A 24,508-nucleotide genomic window follows, 5' to 3' on the forward strand; every position below is an offset into this window, starting at 1 on the left:
ATTTTTACAAAGTGAACATACATTTGTCACTACCATCCAGACCAAGAAACAGAACACCAGCAACCCAGAGGTCCTCTTTGTATTTCCTTCTAATCACTCCCCCCAGCTAAACATAACTACTATCCTAATTTCTATCACCATTGATTAGTTTTGTCTGTTTTTAAACCTTTATTATTTATAAATATAAATTCTAGGCTGGGCATGGTGGCTCACGCCTGTAGGCCCAGCACTGTGGGAGGCCGAGGCGGGTGGACTGCTCTGAGCTCAGGGGTTCGAGACCAGTATGAGCAGCAGTAAGCCAGAGTAAGACCCCATCTCTACTAACAACATCAAAAACAGCCGGATGTTATGATGGGCGTCTATAATCCCAGCTACTGGGGAGGCAATGGGAAAGAGCACCATCAGAGGAAGAAGAAAATGAACAAAACAAAAAAAAAAAGAGTACTTCAAATGAAGAAGAATGAACAAGCAAGCTGAAATTAAAAATTAAAAAAAAATTCTACTTAGAAATCATATAGAATTTCTCTTTCGTATTTGGCTTTTGTTTTTCTTTCTTTTTTTTTGACAGAGTCTCACTATGTCGCCCTCAGTAGAGTGCCATGGCATCATAGCTCACAGCAACCCCAAACTCTTGGGCTTAAGCAATTCTCTTGCCTCAGCCTTAATGGTGTTGTCAACCTTAATGGTTTAAACCATTCAAGTGGATTTATATTAATAATTTGTTGTGGCTTAAATTTGAATATTCAAAATGCTAATGAGTTTAAGCACTTTTCTCTTATGTTCGGTGGCAATGTTATTGTCTTTTGTGGAGTGCCTGCTTTAGTCTCTACATGATTGTTTATATGACATGTGCACTATAAATACCTTCTACTCTGTTTTGCTTTTTCACTGTAAATGGTGTCTTTTGATGAAGAGATGTCTTCAAAGTCATAATCTTACTGTAGTACAATTTGTATGTATTTGCCATGATTTTGTTTTGTGTCCTACGGTTAAAAAAAAATACTTGCTTACACAGAGGTTATACAGATATTCTCCTACTTAAAATTTCCTTCATTTGTTAATCCTAGGTCTTTTTGAAAAGCACTGCTGGCTGGGTGTGGAGGCTCACCCCTGTAATCCTAGCACTCTGGGAGGCCTGAGCAAGTACAAGACCCTGTCTCTACTAAAAACAGAAAAACGTGCTGGGCATTGTGGTGGGTGCCGACAGTCCCAGCTACTTGGGAAGCTGAGGCATGAGGATTGCTTGAACCCAAGAGTGTAAGGTTGCTCTGAGCTAGCCAGGGCACACTACCCAGTGTGACAGAGTGAGACTCTGTCTCCAAAAACAAAAACAAAAACCAGAGCATTGCTTAGTGTCCAAATACATATTTTAGAGTTATCTGCTTAGTGTCCAAATACATATTTTAGAGTTATCTAGTTACTTTTTAGTAAATATGTCTAGCTTAATCCCATTGTAGTCAGAGAGCCATATTCTCAATAATTTCTTTTTTTTTTTTTTTTTTTTTTTTTTTGTAGAGACAGAGTCTCACTGTACCGCCCTCGGGTAGAGTGCCGTGGCGTCACACGGCTCACAGCAACCTCTAACTCCTGGGCTTCCGCGATTCTCTTGCCTCAGCCTCCCTAGTAGCTGGGACTACAGGCGCCCGCCACAACGCCCGGCTATTTTTTGTTGTTGTTGCAGTTTGACCGGGGCTGGGTTTGAACCCGCCACCCTCGGCATGTGGGGCCGGCGCCCTACTCGCTGAGCCACAGGCGCCGCCCCTCAATAATTTCAATATTTTAAATCTGTTAAGATTGCTTGATGATCTAGCCCACAGTCTTCTTTTTCAAGTTTCAGGTACTTGAAAAGAAAAAATACAACAGAACCTCTGTAAGTTAACCACCAAAGGGACTAAACCAAACTGGTCAACACATGGAGGTGGCTGACATAAGGAACCAAGCCTACTGTACTGACATGTACATGCACACACGTTTGCTCACTCACACACAAGCACATATGCTTGCTCATTTTCACACACACCCACGCACACACACACACATACATGCAAAAAAACAAACCCAGTATTTTTCATCAAGACAATCAATCTACAACAAACACAAAACTCGGAATTATTTTACAATGCTTCCTTCCTTAGAAAGATGACCATCTTGGATATATATACATTTCAGTGGTTTACTGTTGACTTATTTTTAAATATATTAAGTGTTATTACATGCAACTACATCCTGTATTTAACAGCCTTTATTTACCTTCAAGTATTTCCCTCCACCCATCAAAAGAATTTCAGGCTGGCAGGCAAATGGGTGCCTTATTTTCTATGAAATTGAATGCGATAGTTCTAAACACTGGCCAGAAAATGTCTGATCACCATTTCAACACATGGGAACAGTTACATTGATGCCTAATTGCCATTTTCTGCAAAAAGCTGTGCAACGCTGGTGTCCACAACTAGGCAGTCACTATTCATAATGGCTGTCGCAATTCCCTCTTGAATAGACTGAGGAGTTGCTTCTCAAGTCAATTGCCATCTATGACCATTTAGCTCAAGATGGTAAGCAAAATTTTCAGCTTGCTTGCATGTTCCTATCGCTGTACAATTGCGAAGAACTGCTGGTGACCATCGTATTTTTCTTGTTTCTCCAAGACTTACATGAAGTGAAAGCCAAAACAGGACAGCATAATCACCCAGTCAACAGCACCAGGAAGATTAATGTCTGTAGCAAGGAAAACTATATCTTCCTCCTGCAGAGTTGTAATGGACTTATGCTGATGCATCAGATGGGGCATGACGACATCCAGAGAGCCTTGCCATTTACACGAAGCACCAGGGCACGGACAGGAATAAGGCCTAAACTCACAGAGCTCTTCGTGGTCTGCTTTTTTCCGTGGGTAGCAGAGTTATTTCACATCCAGAAGAGGCATATTTACAAGGGAAAAGTACTAAATTGGCCACTTTCTCCATAACTAAGTTGCGAATGGACCCCAATGGGCCCCAGGAAGTTGGACAACACGTGGGCGACAGTTGGTCCAAACAAGATGGCCACCCTGACATTGAAGAATGGGTGACACACAGTTAAAGCAGACTGGACACTCAAAAAGACTCACCAACTCATTGTAAGGGCAGGTAGGGCAGGCACCCTGGGATGGTGGACACTGTGAGGGACCAGCTGGTAATGCCGTGGCAGTCCAATTGTTCATTTCTTACAAACTAGTAGATTCTTTCAAACTGCAGGGGTGCCTAGGACAGAGCGATCCCAGAAGATGCCTGCTAGTCTTGGTCTCTGAGTGCTGGAGCCTCGTTAGCAGCTGCCCAGAAGCAGCCCTGCCTCTGCATTGTTTGTCCTCCCTTTTTTTTGCAGTTTTTGGCCAGGGCCAGGTTTGAACCTGCCATCTTTGGTATATGGGGCCAGCAACCTACTCCTTGAGCCACAGGCACTGCCCAGTCCTGCCTCTCTTGGTGCTTTGTGCCTGCTGTCCTCTAGAAGAGTTGAAATTAATTGACATCCTCTTCTTTTGTAGTCTCTACAATTTCTGTGTCATCCTCACTTAGGTAAGCACTCTGACGTTGGTCTATACTTCAGTCACTACTGTTTGGAAAACTGCTTCTGTGTCAGGTTCATTACAGGTTGCCACCTCATCATCTATTGCAACAAAACCTTGAAAATATACTCCTTCAAATTCTGTCATGGGAGATGGACTGTCTCATGGGCCCAAAATATAGTGCTCTTGGGTTGTGACAAATCAAACTTTCTTGGAACACTTCTGTATTGTTTCTGACTGAACTTTATCCCAAGCATAACTGATCCAGAAGACAGCATCCAGAGTATTAGCTGATGCAGTGGATAAAGTTGCTTCCACAGGGGGACCACAGCTTTGTGTTTTGGTAATGACCTATTTGGGCTCAGTAATACATTTTAAATGTTTTGATGATGTCAAGACATTGGATTTTTGAGGTGTTGGGAAGCAGAAACTTTGCTGCCATGTTTGTGAAATGATTCACCTGCGGGTGGCCAGCACAATTGTTTACTGTCAGCAGAATAGACCATTTCTTCTTCATTTCTTGGTGTGTTCGCTTTACCCACTCCTGAAATAAGGCACCAGTTATCTACGCACATTTGTTTGATCTCCAAGTAATGGGGAGGTCTTTGGGCTTCAGGTTCTTAAACGTGTATGGCTTTACTAATCACCAAGGGCTTTAGTATCTCTTCCAATGAAGAGCAAAGCAGAACTGTGAAACATTCTTTGAAAAGTTTTCCACTCTTATATTTATCACCCTCCATGACAAGGCAATGCCTTGACAAAGTCTACACTCTACAACATTAAAGATTTTGTCATCTTTGGAGCTCCTTAATAAAATCCAGGAACTTCTTAATGAATTCTTCCACAACTTCTATTAGAACTTTCATTAGATTCCCCACACAAGATTTTCTGGTGGCTCATGCCTGTAATCCTAGCACTCTGGGAGGCCAAGGCGGGTTTTTTTTTTTTGTAGAGACAGAGTCTCACTTTATGGCCCTCGGTAGAGTGCCGTGGCCTCACACAGCTCACAGCGACCTCCAACTCCCAGGCTTAAGCGATTCTCTTGCCTCAGCCTCCCGAGTAGCTGGGACTACCGGTGCCCGCCACAACACCCGGCTATTTTTCGGTTGCAGTTTGGCCGGGGCTGGGTTTGAACCCGTCACCCTCGGTATATGGGGCCGGCGCCTTACCGACTGAGCCACAGGCGCCACCCAGCCGAGGCGGGTTTTGAGCTTACAAGTTCAAAACCAGCCTAAGCAAAGCAAGACCATCTCTACGAAAAACTGAGGTTCGTTTGAGCCCAAGTTGGAGGCTGCTATGAGCTATGACACCACGGCACTCTACCCAGGGTAACAGCTTGAGACTCTATCCCAACAACAACAACAACAAAAGAATTCTGGAGATCTGTGTCATAGTTTAAATTTCTCAAGCCAACCACTAGATACTTGGAAATCTGCCACTCTGAATTCCTGTGCACATTTTTTAGCAACACTGAAAGATTCGAACACTGACTGCCCTCATTTGAGAGCTTAACATGGCTTCATTGACTTCATCGAGGAAAGTTTTCCTACTTTTCCCCCGTACTCATGTTTACATTTTTGGATGTTGCTAACCGTGGTCTTGCTAAAACCAGAATGTTCCATCATCTTTCTTTGGCTGCTGCTTTCCAGAAAATGTAGATCAACCTTTTCCTTCAATAGCAGCTTTTTGAGTTCCTCCCTTTGGGCCACCATGTCTTGATTAACTGTAAAATGTTTCAGGAATTGTAGGAAGTACCTACATTTCAGACCAGTCCTTCACGTTGAAAAAAAATCTTCAAGAACAAGTGATAAACAATAGGAATTTAGGACTAATCTAACATATGGTAATAATAAAACATGAAAAAAGAACTTACACTAAAAAAAAGTAATACAACTAAAAGGCAAAGGCCACACTGCCTACCCCTCAGAGTTGACTGGACTCAAATGGTCACGTTATAAAGGATAAATTAATATTGTGAGTCACAGCCAAGTGGATACAACTTAGAGAGGTGGTCAATAAACAGAAGTTAGTCTTCCATTGAGTACATGTGGTACATGTCTGGTCTAGGTCAACTTAAGGAGGTGGTTAATGTAGGGAGGTGGTCAACTATGAAGTTTCTATTGTATTTTTGGGGGGCTTTTTTTTGAGACAGAGTCTCACTTTCCCCCTGGGTAGAGTGCCATAGAGTTATAGCTCACAGCAACCTCAAACTCTTGGGCTCAAGCCATCCTCTTGCCTCAGCCTCCTAAGTAGCTGGGACTATAGGCACCCGGCACAACACCTAGCTATTTTCAAAGATGGGGTCTTCTCTTGCTCAGGCTGCTCTTGAACTCCTCAGCTCAGGCAATCCACCTGACTTAGCCTCCCAGAATGCTAGGATTACAGGCATGAACAACTGAGTCAGGCCTGGTCCTAATGTATTTTAATTGACAAATAAAAATTGTATATATTTATCATATGCAACACGATGTCTTGGAATATTCACTATGAAATGGCTAAATTGGAAGAACAATTAAAATTTACTCTCTCTCAATCACAACTGTAATCCTAGCATTCTGGGAGGCCAAGGTGGGTAAACTCACAAGTTTGAGACCAGCCTGAGCCAGAGAAAGACCTCATCTCTTTTTCTTTTGAGATAGAGTCTCACTTTGTCACCCTCGGTAGAGTGCCATGGCATCATAGCTCATAGCAACCTCAAATTCTTGGGCTCAAGTGATTCTCTTGCCTCAGTCTACCGAGTAGCTGGGATTATAGGCACCCACTACAACACTCGGCTTTTTATTTTTTTAGAGATGGGGTCTCACTCTTGCTCAGGCTGGTCTCAAACCAGTGAGCTCAGGAAATCCACCCACCTCGGCCTCTCAGAGTGCTAGGATTACAGGAGTGAGCCACCATGCCCAGCCAAGACCCTGGTCTCTAAAAATAGCCAGGTGTTGTGGCGGGCACCTATAGTACCAGCTACTTGGGAGACTGGGGCAAAAGAACTGTTTAAGCCTGAGAGTTTGAGGTTGATGTGAGCTGTAATGCCACGGCACTCTACTGAGGGTGACAAAGTGAGACTCTGTTTCAAAAAGAAAAAAAAAAATATCTACTTTCTCAACAATTTTCAATTTTCATTAACTTGTACTTATTTTGAAACTCTACTACACATATAATAATCTCACAGACAACTAAAAGCATATTGCTATAATGAGGCCAGCACTTTGGAGGCTGAGGTAAGAGGACTGCTTGAGGCCAGCATATAGTTTGAGATAAGCTACACAAAAACAAGACCCCATCTCTACAAAAAAAAAAAAAAAAAAAAAAACAGAAAAATTAGCCAGGCATGGTGGTGCATACCTATAGACCCAGCTATTCAGGAGGCTGACCCAGAAGAGTCACTTGACCCCTTGAGTTTGAGGTTGCAGAGAGCTATGATGACACCACTGCACTCTAACCTGGATGACAAAGACAGTCTCTGTCTTTAAAAAAAAGGAAGTATACTATTATAATGAAAATTGCCTCTGCAGCATTTGATTTCACTTAGAGAAAGCAGTACATACCGTATTCTAGTATCTAACAATTCCTTAATCATTGCCACAACTTCATCATCTTCTTCAGATCCTACAAATAATTACACATACAAAATATCAATAGTAGAAACTATATGCCTTTGCAAGTATTTAAAAAGAATAGTTTAATATTCATGGCTCGATAAAAACATATATGTTCTCGAGCACAGAACATTTAACTTGGTATGGGGATGTATTTTGGGGAAATGCATAATCATACATTAGGTTCATTGAAGAAACATTAAGAAATACTGGCCAACTCAACACTTAGTGATAAATATGAACATAGTGAAACATCTCAATATACTACTAATCATGTTAGGCATTGAAAAGTTTAGCCAGTAAATTTGTATAATTTCATTGTTCTCAAGGATTAAAAAATGGCAGAGAAAAAAGACTGAATTTTGATGGAAAATTTGAGACAAAGAGGCATAGCTACTTTGTAAGTTAAGTTACATCTTTAGTTTCTTATTTTAGTGGTTTTCAAGAAGACAATCATACTAAAATAGACATAAGCCTTCTGGAAATTTCTAAAATGTTCTATAAGTCTTCTGAACAAAAAGTTAGTTTTTCATTCCATTTAGTTTTTGTTTTTGCTTTACTTTGTAACATTATATACATCTTTGCCAATGCCTTTCTATGAGTTTGGGGGTTTTTGAAAAAATTATTTACCACTGGGAAAATTAAAAATGTAGAGAGTTCTAATTACGCTATAACATACACTAGACTCTGGTAACCCCATAAATAACAACTATTAATATTAAATTATATTAACTTTGAACTTTTTAAAATAAAACATTAAAAAGCTAAAATTTTCTTAGATCAGCACACCTAAGTCCCATTTCCCACCATCCCTCTGAAAGAAAACACTTTCGTGAGTTTAGTATATATTTTTCTAATACATGTTTACATTTACATGCATAAATTTATACAAATGAGACCATGCTATACACACTATTTTATACCTTACTTTTTCTTATATAATTTATCTTGAAGGTCTTTTGTTATCAGCCTCCACAGATATGCCTCAATGTTTAAAACAGATACATATTAACTTTTGTATAGATTTGCTTTTGCCCGGTTTGCAGCTACTTATAATAATCCAGCAACATATCTGCCTGTATAAACATTTATCAGTGTATCTTTGCAAATATATTTATGAAATAAATTCCCAGTGGTAAGATATTTGCATCAAAAGGCTTGTGTATTTGTGATTTTTGTATAGTCAAATTACTCTCAAAAAGTTACAATAGTTTTACATATGTATCCATCAACAACTTACATAAATTGTTTCATGTGTTATTAAAAAGGTGAATAAATGGTACATTTATCAATGCATATATACTTCAATTTTCCTTTTTCCCTTAATATTTTCTTTTATATCGGTAACTCTCAATCTAGTTTATTCCTTTTATCTGTTGGTTAAAAAACATTTCATTGAACATGTTTCTACATGTTGCCTTGTACACGTCTGTAAGACTCTTTTAGGGTAAATACAAATGTATTATCTAAAGATGATGATGCTAATGTTTGCTCATATGAGTGTGTGCACATATAAACATTTAGTTTTTATAGTAAATGTTTAATTGACCAATTATTAGAGTTAATTAATGAAGAGTGTTAAATAGGTGACAGAAGATCAATATACAAAAATTAGCTTGGTACAGTGGTGCACGCCTGTAGTCTCAGCTACTCAGGAGGCTAAGCTGGGAGGATTATATGAGCCCAGAAGTTTGAGGTTATAGTAAGCTTTAATCATGCCACTGTACTCTGAGCAAGACCCACTCTGTCTCTTAAGAACAAAACAAACAAATTTACATACTTCCCTAGGAGTGGAAAGGGATGGTGTTATAGGAGATTTAACTGTATCTTTAATATTTTATTTTAAACATGCATCTGAAGCAACCATGGCAAAAAGTTAACATTTATTACATCTGAGTGGAGGGCAAATTGGTGAGCATTATATTTGGCATGTTTGAAAATTTTTATAATTAAAAAATGAGTTTTAGGGGCAATGCCTGTGGCTCAAAGGAGTAGGGCGCTGGCCCCATATACCAGAGGTGATGGGTTCAAACCCAACCCCAGCCAAAAACTGGAAAAAAAAAAAAAAAATGAGTTTTAGGCCGGGGCGTGGTGGCCTGTAATCCTAGCACTCTGGGAGGCTGAGGTGGGTGGACTGCTTGAGCTCATGAGTTCGAGACCAGCCTAAGCAAAAACGATACCCATCCCCCCCATTTCTACAAAAAATAGAAAAAACTGAGGCAAGAGGATCTCTTGAGCCCAGGACTTGGAGGTTGCTGTGAGCTAGGACACCACAGTACTCTATTGAGGGCAACAAAGTGAGACTCTGTCTCAAAAAAAAAAAAAGAGTTTTAGGCTGGGCATGGTGGCTCATCCCTATAATCCTAGCACTCAGGAAGGCTAAGACAGGTAGACTGATCAAGCTCAGGAGGTCTGAGAACACCCTGAACAAAAGTGATACCCCGTTTCCACAAAAAATAGAAAAATTAGCTAGGTGTTGTGGTGGGAGCCTGTTGTCCCAGCTAGTCAACAAGCTGAGGCATGAGGATTGCTTGAGTCCAAAGAGTTAGAGGTTGCTGTGAGCTAGACTGATACCACAGCACTATATACCCAGACTAACAGAGTGAGACTCTGCCTCAAAATAATAATAAATAAAAGTTTTGCATAGTAGATTCAATTTATATACAAGTTTTCAAAAATGAGATTAACACAGTATATGAAGTTTTGTCCCCTCTGAAACTGGATTCAGAGCTAAATATATTAAATGATAAAAAAAAAACTATATTCCTATGACTTCTGAAATTAAACAAATTTGAAGAAAGTAGAAAAGTCTAAAAAAAAGACAATACTGATTACTCAATACAACTTGTTACCTGCTTCTCCTGAAGGTGCTTCCTCAGTTACTATGGGTAAGCCAGATGCAAAGAAGTCCATGATTGTTGCATAAATATCTGGTTTCAGTAAATTCCAGTCTAATTCTTCATTTTCCTATAAGAATTTGAAGGAAAATGCTACATTTCCATCCAAAGGCAAAAACAAATACAGAATACTACCTCATCATCTTTCAAGCATCTTTTCCTATATTCATCCTACACAAGTACTATGCAATAGCACCCATTTCTGGAGAATACATGTCAGTTCCAAATCTTTTTTTTTTTTTTTAAACAAGAGTCTCACTCTAGTGCCTGGACTAGAGTGCCAGGGCAGTATAGCTCACAACAACCTCATGTTCCTGGGCTCAAGCGATTCTTCCATCTCAGTTTTCTATTTTTAGTACAGACAGGGTCTCACTCTTACTCAGGCTGGTCTCCAAATCCTGAGCTCAAGCAACCTACCTGCCTTGGCCTCCCAGAGTGCTAGGATTACAGCCGTGAGCCACCTCATAGGGCCATTTCCCAATCTTTAAGGGTCTTGCTTAAATGACTTTCAGAAGATAAAATCTTAGGACATTCTCCATTCATTCACTCATCAAATTTTTATTAAGTGTACCATACCTTGTCTAGGGGATAAAAAAGTATGTTTTTTAAGTAGAAAAGGAACTTAAGGATTTCAAGGATACTGAGTAGCACTAAAACTCACTAGGAAGGCTAGAGAACCAAACTTGGAAAATAGGTGGAAAGAAATCTGGCTGCCTCCCAGAAAGACTCATTCATGCCATACAGATTTCCCAAAACTACAGTGGGAATTTATGTGCAATGTATTCCATGAAATGGCAATATCTACGCATGTGTAGATGCAGCAAGCTAGAAGAATCTACTATACCCAGAAAAATATTGGTGATTTTTGTTATGGGTGGTGCCAACTCTTCTTTTTTTTTTTTTTTTTTTTTTTGAGGCACCGTCTCATTCTATTGCCCCAGGCTAGAGTGTCCTGGCGTCAGCCTAGCTCACAGTAATCTCAAACTCCTGGGTACCAAGCAATCCTCCTGCCTCAGCCTCCTGAGTAGCTATGACTATAGGTACACGTCACTGTGCCTGGCTAATTTTTCTATTTTTAGTAGAGACAGGGTCCTGCTTTTGCTCATGCTAGTCTCGAACTCCTTGAAGTCAAGTGATCCTCTCGCTCCAGCCTCCCAGGGTGCTAAGATTATAGGTGTGAGCCACCACATCCAGCTAAAAATGTATTTTCATGATGTAAAGAGAATTAAAATATTAAATGAATTTTCTGTTTTTACAGAGGAAAAATAAAGAGATAAAAATAAAAATAAAAAATATCTAATTCTCTTAATAAGATATAACTGCTTGATCAAATATACAGGACTTCCCACAACTATTCAAGAAATTCAACTTATATACATTACTTAAAGAGTATTGAAGAAATTCAATGATGCAACTGTAGAACCATGGCTACTCTACTAGAGGACTTATGAACTGTCAATAAGACTGTTTCACCTGTGTACCTGCCCAACAAGTTACTCATATTTCCATAAATAAAGAGGTAGGATTATTAAACACCAAGTAATATCAATATCTAGAAAGAGAAAGGTAGCATGTTTTGTTTTTATAAAGGTTTATTTATTTTTGGAGATTCTCATGTTGTCACTCTTGGTAGAGTGCCCTGGCATCATAGCTCATAGCAACCTCAAACTCTTGGGCTCAAGCGAATCCTCCTGCCTCAGCCTCCCAAGTAGCTCGGACTATAGGCACCTGCAACAATGCCAGGCTAATTTTTTAGAGATGGGGTCTTGCTCTTGGCTCAGGTTGTATAAAGGTTTTTTAAAGGGAAGTTCTTTGGTTACAATAACTATTCGCTGACTCCCAGGTGCTTAAATACTATTAAAAACTGAATCAGCAGCTCGGCACCCGTAGCTCAGTGAGTAGGGCGCCAGCGACATACACCAAGACTGGCGGGTTTGAGCCCAGCCCAGAATTGCTAAACAATAATGACAACTCTAACCAAAAAAATAGCTGGTCATTGTGGCAGGCGCCTGTACTCCCAGCTAAGAGAATCGCTTAAGCCCCAAAGTTTGATGTTGCTGTGAGCTGTGATGCCATGACACTCTACCTAGGGTGACATAGTGAAACTCTGTCTCAAAATAAATAAATATATAAATAAAATAAAATCTAAAAAACAAAAATTGAATCAGCATGGCTAAAAGGGACTATTTTCGTTGTGAGTTAAGAACCAATTCAGAGATAATACACAAAAGGTAATATAAACTGTCAATGTTGCATATATAAAAGTAAAATTAATGAGATGTATTAGTAATTATGAAAGGAAACTAGTCCTATGTAATATATATATTTTTTTGCCTATGTAATTTTTTTTATTTTTTTATTTTATTGAGATAGAGTCTCACTCTAGCGCCTTGACTAGAGTGCCAGGGCATTATGCACGGCAACCTCAAGTTCTTGGGCTCAAGTGATCCTCTTGCCTCACTTTTTCTATTTGTAGTATAGACAGGGTCTCAACTTGCTCAGGCTGCTCTCGAACTCCTGAGCTCAAGTAATCTACCTGCCTCAGCCTCCCAGAGGGATTATAGGCATGAGCCACCACATCCAGCCTTGCCTATGTAGCATTTTAATAAATTAGTTGGAAGACAGATCAGAATCCCACCTCAATCATTAGCAAGTGATAGGTTCTACTAAGTACCTAATAAAAAGAAGAAAATATTCTCAATTTGTCCTAATGAGAAAAAAAAAGCAGCAGATAAGCTGCAAATACATATATATTAATAAGTTAGAAAAAATTCACAAATGATACATGAAGAAACCTATGAACTATCAATTATAAACCAGAAAGGGAAATAGGAAATTGCTGAAGATATCCAGTAAATATGACAGCCCATGATGATAAGTTGGAAGAAAAGAAATCAAATTCACTATTATGTCTACTAAGTATGATGTGTACCCTAACTTGAAATCTTATCTATTAGTATGTCATTTAACTTAAGAAGAAATTGTGGAACTAAGTCAATTTCAAAAAGGATAACTAATATTACCTACCCGGAGATAATAAAACACAAAAACAAACAAAAGGGTAACTAAAAAATGAAAGAAAAGGAAAATACAAAATGATTTATCAAAATCAAATTAAGAAGGAAAGAAAAAGGAAAAAAAAAAACCTGTATGATATAATCACAGCTTTTTCCAGCAGATACTTCCTCAATCAACTATTGGATGGCAGTTAACTTAAATTTTGTGACATTTAGAGGTTAACCAAGTACTGCAGAATTACATAGTCCATTGATCTTATCTGTTAAGCCATGTAAGTATTACTGCTAGACGGGGGAATCTGTACATGTACATGTAACTTGTTATACACACACACACACAAATATGTGTCTCCACAGAATGAATGAATACATATCTCCTTTCAAAATGGGCATATCATGGCATCTGTCATATATCTGTTTGTTTGTAATATCTATTTATTTGCTTTCTTTTTTATACAAACAATTTAAAGTAAGAATTACAAAAATAACATTTGAATATCTGAATTGTAGTCTTCACAAGGTTAAGTCTTGCTATAGACTAGATCTATTGTCTTAGACACTGCATTTAACCCTTTAAAGCTCAAGATTTTTTCTTTTTCTTTTTGTTTTTTTTTTGTCTGTTTAGTAGGCCTTGGCTGGGTTTGAACCCACCACCCCAGTGCATGGGATGGGCGCTCTAACCATTGAGCTATGGGCGCCCAGCCTCAAGTTTTTTTCTTTTAAAAAAATGAGAGATCAGCCTGGCACAGTGGCTCACACCTATAATCTTAGCACTCTGGGATGCTAAGGTGAGAGGATTACTTGAGCTCAGGAGTTCAAGACCAGCCTGAGCCACAACGAGGCCCCACCTCTACTAAAAACAGAAAAATTAGCTGGGTGTTGTAGCATGCACTGCAGTCCCAGCTACTTGGAAGGCTGAGTTAGGAGGATTGCTTAAAACCAGGAGTTTGAGGATGCTGTGAGCTATGATGATGCCATGGCACTCTAGCCTGGGTAACAGAGTGAAACTTTGTCTCAAAAAATAAAAATGAACTAAAAAATGAAAGATCTGAAACTAGGAAAAAAAAATAAAAAATGAGATAGCTGGAGGTAAGAGTAAGATGGTGGCCGAGTAACAGCTTCCTTGCAATTAGGCATAGTGAGACTGGGGAGAGAAGACTCTAGGCATCTCTGGCTGGTGGAATCTTCCCAGAAACATCCCTTTGGGGTCACAGGGAGTCATGGAGAGACTTCTGGACCCCATGAGAAGGAAAAAAGCAGTGGAGAACTGGCAAGTGGCTGTGTGTGTTCATTCAGTCCAATCCCACTGGCAGCTGTAAGTACAGCAGCAGTAAGATTGCAAACTGGAAAGGCTTTACCTGGGAGCTGTTTTTTGTTTGTTTGTTTATTTGGGGTGGGGGGGACAGAGCCTCAAGTTGAACTACCTTGGGAGAACTTGGGCAAGAGTGCGGAGGACTTTAAGCATTGTCTAGGGCCGCAGACTGAGCCGCTGAGCCGGATGGAGCTAATAGTGTGGGCCGCATGGAGCCATTGTGGAAGAACTGTCCCAGCAAGCTACGCTGTCAAGGTCATAGAGCAAGGATCAGGTGGGAGACCTTGGGCAAGTAATCTAGTGCCTAAGTAGCCTAAAGGTGAGGACTGAGACGCCTTACAGCCTTGGCCCTCAGGGGCATAGAGTGAGACTGGTTTTTGCACACTGGGTAGGTGGACAACCACATCAGGAGTGATCCCAGTGACAAGAGCTTTCCTGGGAAACGTTCTATTTAGCCAAGGTTAGCAGTTTAAAGTGCCTTTTAAGCAGGCTGAGGGGAGATTTAGGTTCTCCACCCTGCAGGGTTTAAGAAATCAGAAAAGGCCTCCAGTTTCCATCTCATATAGCTGTATCAGCATTGTGATTAACATCTCAAACCCCAGAAGATCACCTGTTGCCCAGACAATATTCAGCAAGATATATATACAGCTTTGTTTTTGTTTTCTTAATTTCAACATTCCCCTCTAGATTTTTCTTTTTCTTCCTTCTTTTCTTTTTTCTTTTTCTTTTTTTGAGAAAGAGTCTCAAGCTGTCACCCTGGAAAGAGTGCCGTGGCATCACAGTTCACAGCAACCTCAAGCTCCTGGACTCAAGCGATTCTCCCACCTCCGCCTCCCAAATAGCTGGGACTACAGGCACCAGCCACAACACCTGGCTATTTTTGGTTGCAGACGTCATTGTTATTTGGTGACCCGGGCTGGATTCGAACCTGCCACCTCAGGTGTATGTGGCTGGCACCTTAGCCACTTGAGCCATAGGCACCGAGCCATTTTCCTTTTTCATTTTTCTAGTTTAAATATAATTTTCCATTATTGCCTTCTTTAACAATTAGAACTTCATTTTTGCTAGTGTTTCTACCCCTATTATTTGATTTTTATCCCAATTTTATGCTGTAAAATTTTGTTTGCTTGTTTTGGTTTGATTTATGGCATCTTTCTCTTTCTTCTCTAGTTAGTGGAGGTGAAGTACTGTGTCCAAACAGGCTAGCACAGAGCCGCTGACATCAGGAGAACCACCAAACCTGGCACCCCCAGAGGCTGGAGGTTTTTCAGGTTGGGTCAAAATACCCTACTGTACACCTGTATTGCTCCTATCTCTCTATTTCTGTGCCTCTCTTCTTTTTGTCAAGATTCCCTTTTACTCACCCCCTCTCCTTTCTCTTTTCTTTCTTTTTTTTTTTTTTCTTTTTTCTCTTCTTGTTCTTCAATCTTCTCATCCTTCTGGTCCTATACCAAAAGGACTCATTGAAACACTAGTCCAGAGGCAGAGTAACTTAAAGAGCAAGAGGAAGTGAAAGGGAAATCAGGGTAGGAAACAAATAAAAGAAAACACTCATGAGGAAGAATTAGCAGAAAAATCCTGGCAACATGAAAAACCAGTCCAGAGCAACCCCCCCACCCCCCAAGGGACTGTGAGGTAGCTACTGCAGAGGATTCCACCTATAAAGAAATGTTAGAAATGACAGAAAGGGAATTTAGAATACACATGATAAAAACAATGATGGAAATGATGGAAACAATGAAGGAAAATGATGATAAAGTGGAAAATAACCAAAAGGAAATCCAAAAACATAACCAAATAAGAGATGAACGATATGAAGAATATAGAAAGGATATAGCCGTGCTGAAGGAACTGAAACAGTCAATTAGGGAACTTAAAGATGCAACAGAAAGTATCAACAACAGATAAGACCATGCAGAAGAAAGAATCTCAGAGGTACAGGACAAAGTTCTTGAGATAATTCACATAGTGAAAGAGGCAGAAAAGAAGAGAGAGAAAGCAGAACATTCACTGTCAGAATTATGAGACTTTATGAAGCCTTCAAATATACGAGTGATAGGTATCCCAGAAAGGGAAGAAGAATACCCCAGGGGAATGGAAGCCATACTAGAGAATATTATAAATGAAACTTTCCCAAATATCACCAAACATTCTGACACACTCCTTTTAGAGTAATATTGAACCCCAGGTTGCCTCAACTCTAACCGAGCTTCCCCAAGACACACTGTGATGAACCTGTCCAAAGTCAAGACAAAAGAAAAGATTCTGCAAGCTGCTAGGAGTAAGCACCAGTAGACCTACAGGGACAAATCCCTCAGGGTGACTGCAGACATCTCTGATGAAACTTTTCAAGCAAGGAGATGATGTTTATCTATCTTTAATCTACTTAAACAGAACAATTTCCAACCCAGAATTCTACATCCTGGACACTAAGCTTTAAAATGGACAGAGAAATCGGCAGAGAAAAGATGGCTGACTGAAGCCAGCTTTCCAGAGCCTCCCATCCAGAAGGAGACTTAAGGAACAGAAATTGAGCAAGTAACCTGGTAGATTAGAGCTGCACCAAGAGAGAAGATTGAAGAATGCACATCACCCCCGCTAAGGCAAGCTGTGGCCCTAAGGATACAAACAAAAGGTATAAAATCCATCATCAAGTGGATGGGAGTCCCCATCCCCATGAGAACGGCTAGGAGTGCCCCACACACAAATGAGCAGAGTTCAAAGGTCCTCCCACTACACTCCACAGGAGAGACCCTCTAAAAACTGGACCTACCTCCCCTACTAGGGTGCCATGGCATTCTCCTGCCAGGCATAAACTGTATAAAACTGTATATATTCTCTACCTGCAATTCTGAGCTCCCAGCACTCCCCTCCACTCTCACTCTGAAGTCTGGAGGCCAGTCCTCCAGGAGTCCAGATTCTTGGGTGATTTCTCGAGGGGTGTGGATAGGACCTGGACAGCAGCTAGTCAGTGCTGATTCTGCGGCACGGCAGCAAGGAGAGGATGGTCGGTGGAGAGGGAACCACGCCTGAGCAGAGGTGCCCCGAGGCGCAGAGCAGCAGCCGTTTTGGGCAACAATAGGGCTCACCCCCGAGTATTCCGAAGTCAAACTCCCTGTATCTCTGGGCAACCAGAGGAGGCCGGGCATCTTCTCAGGTGGCAACCACTGTGGAACACATCTGGGACAGAAATGCAGGCCCCGTAAGTAAAGGGTTTGCCTGAGGTGGTACTGGCCTGGGTGGAGCGCGGGGACTAGAAAACGCACGTGCAGAGCCGGGAGATTCCCAGGGTGGGGCTGACCCAGAGGACCACTTTCCTGAGCCTAAAACCCACCCGGCCCTCAGGGGATCATCAGCCTATAGACAAAGAGAGGCAGGAGGCTAGAACTGACAGCTAACCGTGCTGCAAATACAAACCTGCAGGAGCAAAGACAGGGCCTGAGGTGCACGTTCTGGAAACTCAAAACAGCTTCTCTTCTGCAGGGGAATTTAGCAGGGACAAAAACAAATCCCACAAAGTTGTTCTGTTCTGTGAGTAACATCAATCAGGGACAGGGCTGGAACTGAGTGAACACCCCCAGCCTCCATCAAGCGCCTGAGGTTGTCAGGCCTCACCTCCCCCTGCTGGATAGAGGCAGAGAGCAGTGGCCTGGCTGAGCAGACATAGATTTCCTTGTGATTTAGGCAGGTGCAAACCCCTGGAGTATCTGCTTATTGGAGGCAACTATGTCACAGCCCTGTGGGGTTATGAATGACTGGGTGTGACAGAGGTGCAAGGTGGGAAGGAGGCATCAACCTTCCCAGACTAATCTATTTGCTGGATGGGTCCTCCTGACTTCACGGAGCACGGAGCAAGTCGTATTTGACTTGTCAGCAGACCCCCGCAATCTAGTTGCCAGAGACCTTTTAAACTCTCTCATCTGAGATGGGTGCTGACTGAGACAACTGATTTGGACCTTGTGAACTGAGCCAATCGCCCGAAGACTATCAAAGTAGTGCCCTGGGTGTGTGGTTGTCAGAAGGTTGATTTTCCTTTTCCAACTGTTACCTGTGTGGGGTGGGGTGACTTAATTGCTGGTATTTCTCCACAGCTGAGACTTCAACCCAGAGTAACTGTTTCACTAGGGTCGGACAGAGACCAGCTAAAAACAAGACAGAGCCACTTAGCCCCACCACACGAAAAAGGTCCCTAGTTTCGCAGGCAGTAAAACTGTGGATCCTCGACAAAGCTCCAGGGGAAAAGTCAAAGGGTATAAAAAATCATGGGGCGGAATCAGCAGAAAAACTCTGGTAACATGAATAACCAGAATAGATCAACCCCACCCAAGGAAAGATATAGCAGATATAACTGAAGATTCCATTCATAAACAGCTGTCCGAGATGTCAAAAATCGAATTCAGAATTTGGGTTGGAAACAAGATTATAACAGAATGAAGGAAAATTTAGAATTAGAAATTCAAGGAGCAATTCAAAAGTCAGAATTTGAAATTCGAGAAAAAATTCAAAAGTTGTCTCAAGAATTTAATGAATTTAAAGAAAAAACCACCAAAGATTTTCACGCACTGAAGCAAGAATTGGCAGCCCTCAAAGATCTGTAAAATACAGTACAATACCTCAGTTACAGAGTGGAGCAAGCAGAAGTAAGGATTTCTGACATTGAAGACAAAGCTTTTGAACACTCCCAAACTCTCAAAGAGGAAGAGAAATGGACATCAAAAACGGATCATTCTCTCAGAGAGCTCTGGGATAATTCGAAGAAAGCTAATATCTGCCTCATTGGAATCCCTGAAAGCGATGGAGTGGCTTCACAGGGCACAGAGGCACTTCTCCATGGAATTATGAAAGAGAATTTTCCAGACATGCCAAGAGATCCTGAAATTCATATAGCAGACAGTTTCACAACCCCAGCATGACTCAACCCGAATAAGACATCCCCTAGACATATCATAATTAACTTCACTAAAGTTAATATGAAGGAGAAAATTCTGAAAGCAGCTATACGTAAGAAATCTATTACCTACAAAGGGAATAATAATAGAATGACTGCAGATCTCTCTGCTGAAACTTTTCAAGCCACAAGAGGGTGGTCATCGAATTTTAATCTCCTAAAATAAAATAACTTACAACCCGGGATCCGCGATAAACAAAATTTTACCAGACTTATCAATATTCTCCATTAATGTGAACAGCTTAAACTGTCTTCTAAAGAGGCACAGGTCAGATGACTGGATACAAAAACTCAGGCCAGTTATTTGCTGCATACAAGAATCACATCTTACCTTAAAAGATAAATATAGACCCAGGTTGAAAGGATGGTCATCCATATTTTAGGCAAAAGGTAACCAGAAAAAAGCACTCAACCAGAATGCACCTCAATTTGTAAGAGAAACTCTAACAGACATGAGCAACTTGATTTCCTCCAGCTCCATAATAGTCGGAGATTTCAACACTCCCTTGGCAGTGTTGGATAGATCCTCCAATAAGAAGCTGAGCAGAGAAATTTTAGATTTAAATCTAACCATCCAACATTTGGATTTAGCAGACATCTACAGAGCATTTCATCCCAACAAAACTGAGTACACATACTTCTCATCAGCCCACAGAACATACTCCCAAATCGATCACATCTTAGGTCACAGTCTAATCTCAGTAAATTTAAAGGAATAGAAAGTATTCCTTGCATCTTCTCGGACCACCATGGAATAAAAGTTGAGCTCAGTAACAACAGGAATCTGCATACTCATACAAAAACATGGAAGTTAAATAACCTTATGCTGAATTATAGGTGAGATTAAGAAAAAAACTGCGAAATTTTTGGAACAAAACGACAATGAAGACACCAATTATCAGAACCTCTGGGATACCACAAACGCAGTCCTAATAGGGAAATTTATAGTACTGCAAGTCTTCCTCAAAGGAATGGAAAGAGAGGAAGTTAACAACTTAAGGGACATCTCAAGCAACTGGAAAAGGAAGAACATTCCAACCCCAAACCCAGTGGAAGAAAAGAAATAACCAAAATTAGAGCAGAATTAAATGAAATTGAAAACAAAAGAATTATACAACAGATCAATAAATCCAAAAGTTGGGTTTTTGAAAAGATCAATAAAATAGATAAACCTTTGGCTAACCTAACCAGGAAAAAAAGAGGAAAATCTCTAATCTCATCAATCAGAAATAACGACGAAATAACAACAGACTCCTCAGAAATTCAAAAATTCCTTAATGAATATTACAAGAAACTTTATTCTCAGAAATATGAAAATCTGAAGGAAAATGACCGACTTGGAAGCACCTCACCTTCCAAGACTCAGCCAGAATCAAGTGGAAATGTTGAACAGGCCAATATCAAGTTGTGAAATAGCATCAATCATACAAAATTTCCCTAAAAAGAAAAGCCCGGGACCAGATGGCTTCACGTCAGAATTCTACCAAACCTTTAAAGAGGTATTAATAGCAATATTACTCAACCTGTTCCAAAATATAGAAAAAGAAGAAAGACTATCCAACACATTCTATGAAGCAAACATCACCCTGATCCCCAAACCAGGAAAAGACCCAACAAGAAAAGAAAATTATAGATCAATATCACTAATGAATATAGATGCAAAAATATTCAACAAGATCCTAACGAACAGAATCCAGCAACACATCAAACAAATTATACATCATGACCAAGTTGGTTTTATCCCAGGGCCTCAAGGCTTGTTCAATATGCATAAATCTGTAAGTATAATTCAGCAGATAAACAAATTAAAAAACAAAGACCATATAATTCTCTCAATTGACGCAGAAAAAGCTTTTGATAATAATACAGCATCCCTTCATGATCAGAACACTTAAGAAAATTGGTATAGAAGGGACATTTCTTTTTTTTCTTTTCTGGTAGAGAAACAGTCTCAGTTTACTGCCCTTGGTAGAGTGCCGTGGCATCACACGGCTCTCAGCAAACTCCAGGTCTTGGGCTTATGTTATTCTCTTGCCTCAACCTCCCGAGCAGCTGGGACTACAGGCGCCTGCCACAACGCCCGGCTATTTTTTTGTTGCATTTTGGCCGGGGCTGGGTTTGAACCCACCACCCTTGGTATATGGGGCTGGCACCCTACTCACTGAGCCACAGGCGCCGCTCTAGAAGGGACATTTCTTAAAATGACAGAGGCCTTCTATAGCAAACCCACGGCCAATTATCATATTGAATGGAGTTAAATTGAAATCATTTCCACTCAGATCAGGAACCAGACAAGGCTGACGATTGTCTCCACTGCTCTTTAACAGTGTAATGGAAGTTTTAGCCATCACAATTAGGGAAGAAAAGGCGATCAAGGGTATCCATATAGGGTCAGAACAGATCAAATGTTTGCTCTTCGCAGATGATAATGATTGTATATCTGGAAAACACCAGGGATTTTAACACAAAACTCTTAGAAGTGATCAAGGAATACAGCAGTGTCTCAGGTTACAAAATCAACATTGATAAATTGGTAGCCTTTATATATACCAACAATAGTCAAGCTGAAAAAACAGTCAAGGACTCTATTCCATTCAAAGTAGTGCCAAAGAAGATGAAATATTTGGGAGTTTATCTAACAAAGGACGTGAAAGATCTCTATACAGAGAACTATGAAACTCTAAGAAAAGAAATAGCTGAAAATGTTAACAAATGGAAAAACATACCATGCTCAAGGATGGGAAGAATCAACATTGTTAAAATGTCCATACTACCCAAAGCAATATACAATTTTAATGCAATCGCTATTAAAGCTCCACTATCATACTTTAAAGATCTTGAAAAAATAATACTTTGTATTATATGGAATCAGAAAGAACGTCAAATAGCCAAGACATTACTCAGAAACAAAAACGAAGTAGGAGGAATCACGCTATCCGACCTCAGACTATACTATAAATCGATAGTGATCAAAACAGCATGGTACTGGCACAAAAACAGAGAGGTAGATGTATGGAACAGAATAGAGAACCAAGAGATTAACCCAGCTACTTACCGTTATTTGATCTTTGACAAGCCAATTAAAAACATTCAGTGGGGAAAAGATTCCCTATTTAACAAATGGTGCTGGGTGAACTGGCTGGCAACCTGTAGAAGACTGAAACTGGACCCACACCTTTCACCATTAACTAAGATAGACTCTCACTGGATTAAAGATTTAAACTTAAGACAGGAAACCATAAAAATACTAGAAGAGAGTGCAAGGAAAACGCTTGAAGAAATCGGTCTGGGCGAGTATTTTATGAGGAGGAGCCCCTGGGCAATTGAAGCAGCTTCAAAAATACACTACTGGGACCTGATCACACGAAAAAGCTTCTGCACAGCCAAGAACACAGTAAGTAAATCAAGCAGACAGCTCTCAGAATGGGAGAAGATATTTGTCTCCGACAAAGGTTTAATAACCAGAATCCACAGAGAACTCAAATAAGCAAGAAAAGAACAAGTGATCCCATTGCAGGTTGGGCAAGGGACTTGAAGAGAAACTTCTCTGAAGAAGAGAGGCGCACGACCTACAGACATATGAAAAAATGCTCATCATCTTTAATCATCAGAGAAATATAAATCAAAACTACTTTGAGATATCATCTTACTCCAGTAAGATTAGCCCATATCACAAAATCCCAAGACCAGAGATGTTGGCATGGATATGGAGAAAAGGGAACGCTTCTACACTGCTGGTGGGAATGCAAATTAATACATTCCTTTTGGAAAGATGTTTGGAGAACACTTAGAGATCTAAAAATAGATCTGCCATTCAATCCTATAATTCCTCTACTAGGCATATACCCAGAAGACCAAAAATCACATCATAACAAAGATATTTGTACCAGAATGTTTATTGCAGCCCAATTCATAATTACTAAGTCTGGGAATAGTCCAAGTGCCCATCAATCCACAAATGAATAAATTGTGGTATATGTACACCATGGAATATTATGCAGCCTTAAAGAAAGATGGAGACTTTACCTCTTTCATGTTTACATGAATGGAGCTGGAACATATTGTTCTTCATAAAGTATCTCAAGAATGGAAGCAAAACTATCCAATGTACTCACCCCTACTATGAAACTAATTTATGGCTTTCATATGAAAGCTATAACCCAGTTATAACCTAAGAATATGGGGAAGGGGGAGAGGGAGGGGAGAGAGAGGGGAGGATGGGTGGAGGGAGGGTGATTGGTGGGATTACACCTGCAGTGCTTCTTACAAGGGTACATGTGAAACTTAGTAAATGTAGAATGTAAATGTCTTAACACAATAACTAAGAAAATGCCAGGAAGGGTATGTTAACCAGTGTGATGAAAATGTGTCCAACGGTCTATAAAATCAGTGTATGGTGCCCCATGATCGCATTAATGTACACAGCTATGATTTAATAAAAAATAAAATAAAATAAAACGGACAGAGAACTCAAATCATTTACTGATATACACTGAGGAAATTCGCCACAAGACCAGCTCTTCAGGAAATACTTCAACCTGTTCTATACACTGACCATAACAACAGATCAACAGCAAAGCAGGAACTCAGAAATTAAAGGACAGAACCTAACTTCCAAAATGATATGAATAACAAAATAAGATGAATAGAACACTAACACACTTATCAATTAGCTCAATAAATGTTAATGGCTTGAATTCCCCACTGAAGAGGCACAGATTGGCTGACTGGATTAAAAAACACAAGCCGTCCATTTGCTGTCTGCAGGAAACACACCTAGCTTCAAAAGACAAATTAAAATTCTGAGTTAACGGTTGGAAGACAAATTTTCAGGCAAACAATTCAGAAGAAAAGAGTAGTTGCAATCTTTTTTTCAGATACATGTGGATTTAAAGTAACTAAAGTCAAAAAAGAGAAAGATGGTCAGTTTATATTGGTCAAGGGAAAAATACAACAATAAAACATTTTGATTCTAAATATTTATGCACCCAACTTAAATGCTCCCAGATTCTTGAAACAGACCTTACTCAGTCTAAGCAATATGATATCCTATAACACCATAATAACAGTGGACTTTAACACTCCTCTTATAGAGCTGGACAGATCCTCTAAATAGAAATTAAACGAAGATCTAAGGGACTTAAATGAGACCCTACAACAACTGTGCTTGATAGACACATATAGAACACTCCATCCCAAA

General features: G+C 40.1%; 1 protein-coding gene and 1 pseudogene across 5 annotated transcripts in view; both read right to left on the bottom strand.

The window, feature by feature from the left end:
• Positions 1 to 24,508, bottom strand: part of NFU1 (NFU1 iron-sulfur cluster scaffold) — a 50,263-nt gene that overhangs the window by 4,167 nt on the left and 21,588 nt on the right. For all 5 annotated transcript variants that reach the window (XM_053589021.1, XM_053589019.1, XM_053589020.1 and 2 more), the window contains 2 exons: positions 9,987 to 10,101; positions 7,084 to 7,144 (listed from right to left, as the gene is read on the bottom strand). In XM_053589021.1, the coding sequence (XP_053444996.1) occupies positions 7,084 to 7,144; positions 9,987 to 10,101 (176 nt within the window). The remainder of the gene's footprint in view (positions 1 to 7,083; positions 7,145 to 9,986; positions 10,102 to 24,508) is intronic.
• On the bottom strand, positions 1,819 to 3,544 carry LOC128584132 (E3 ubiquitin-protein ligase SIAH1-like; annotated as a pseudogene).

This window comes from Nycticebus coucang, chromosome 4 (assembly GCF_027406575.1).
Source record: "Nycticebus coucang isolate mNycCou1 chromosome 4, mNycCou1.pri, whole genome shotgun sequence".
In the NCBI taxonomy this organism is placed as follows: Eukaryota; Metazoa; Chordata; class Mammalia; order Primates; family Lorisidae; genus Nycticebus; species Nycticebus coucang.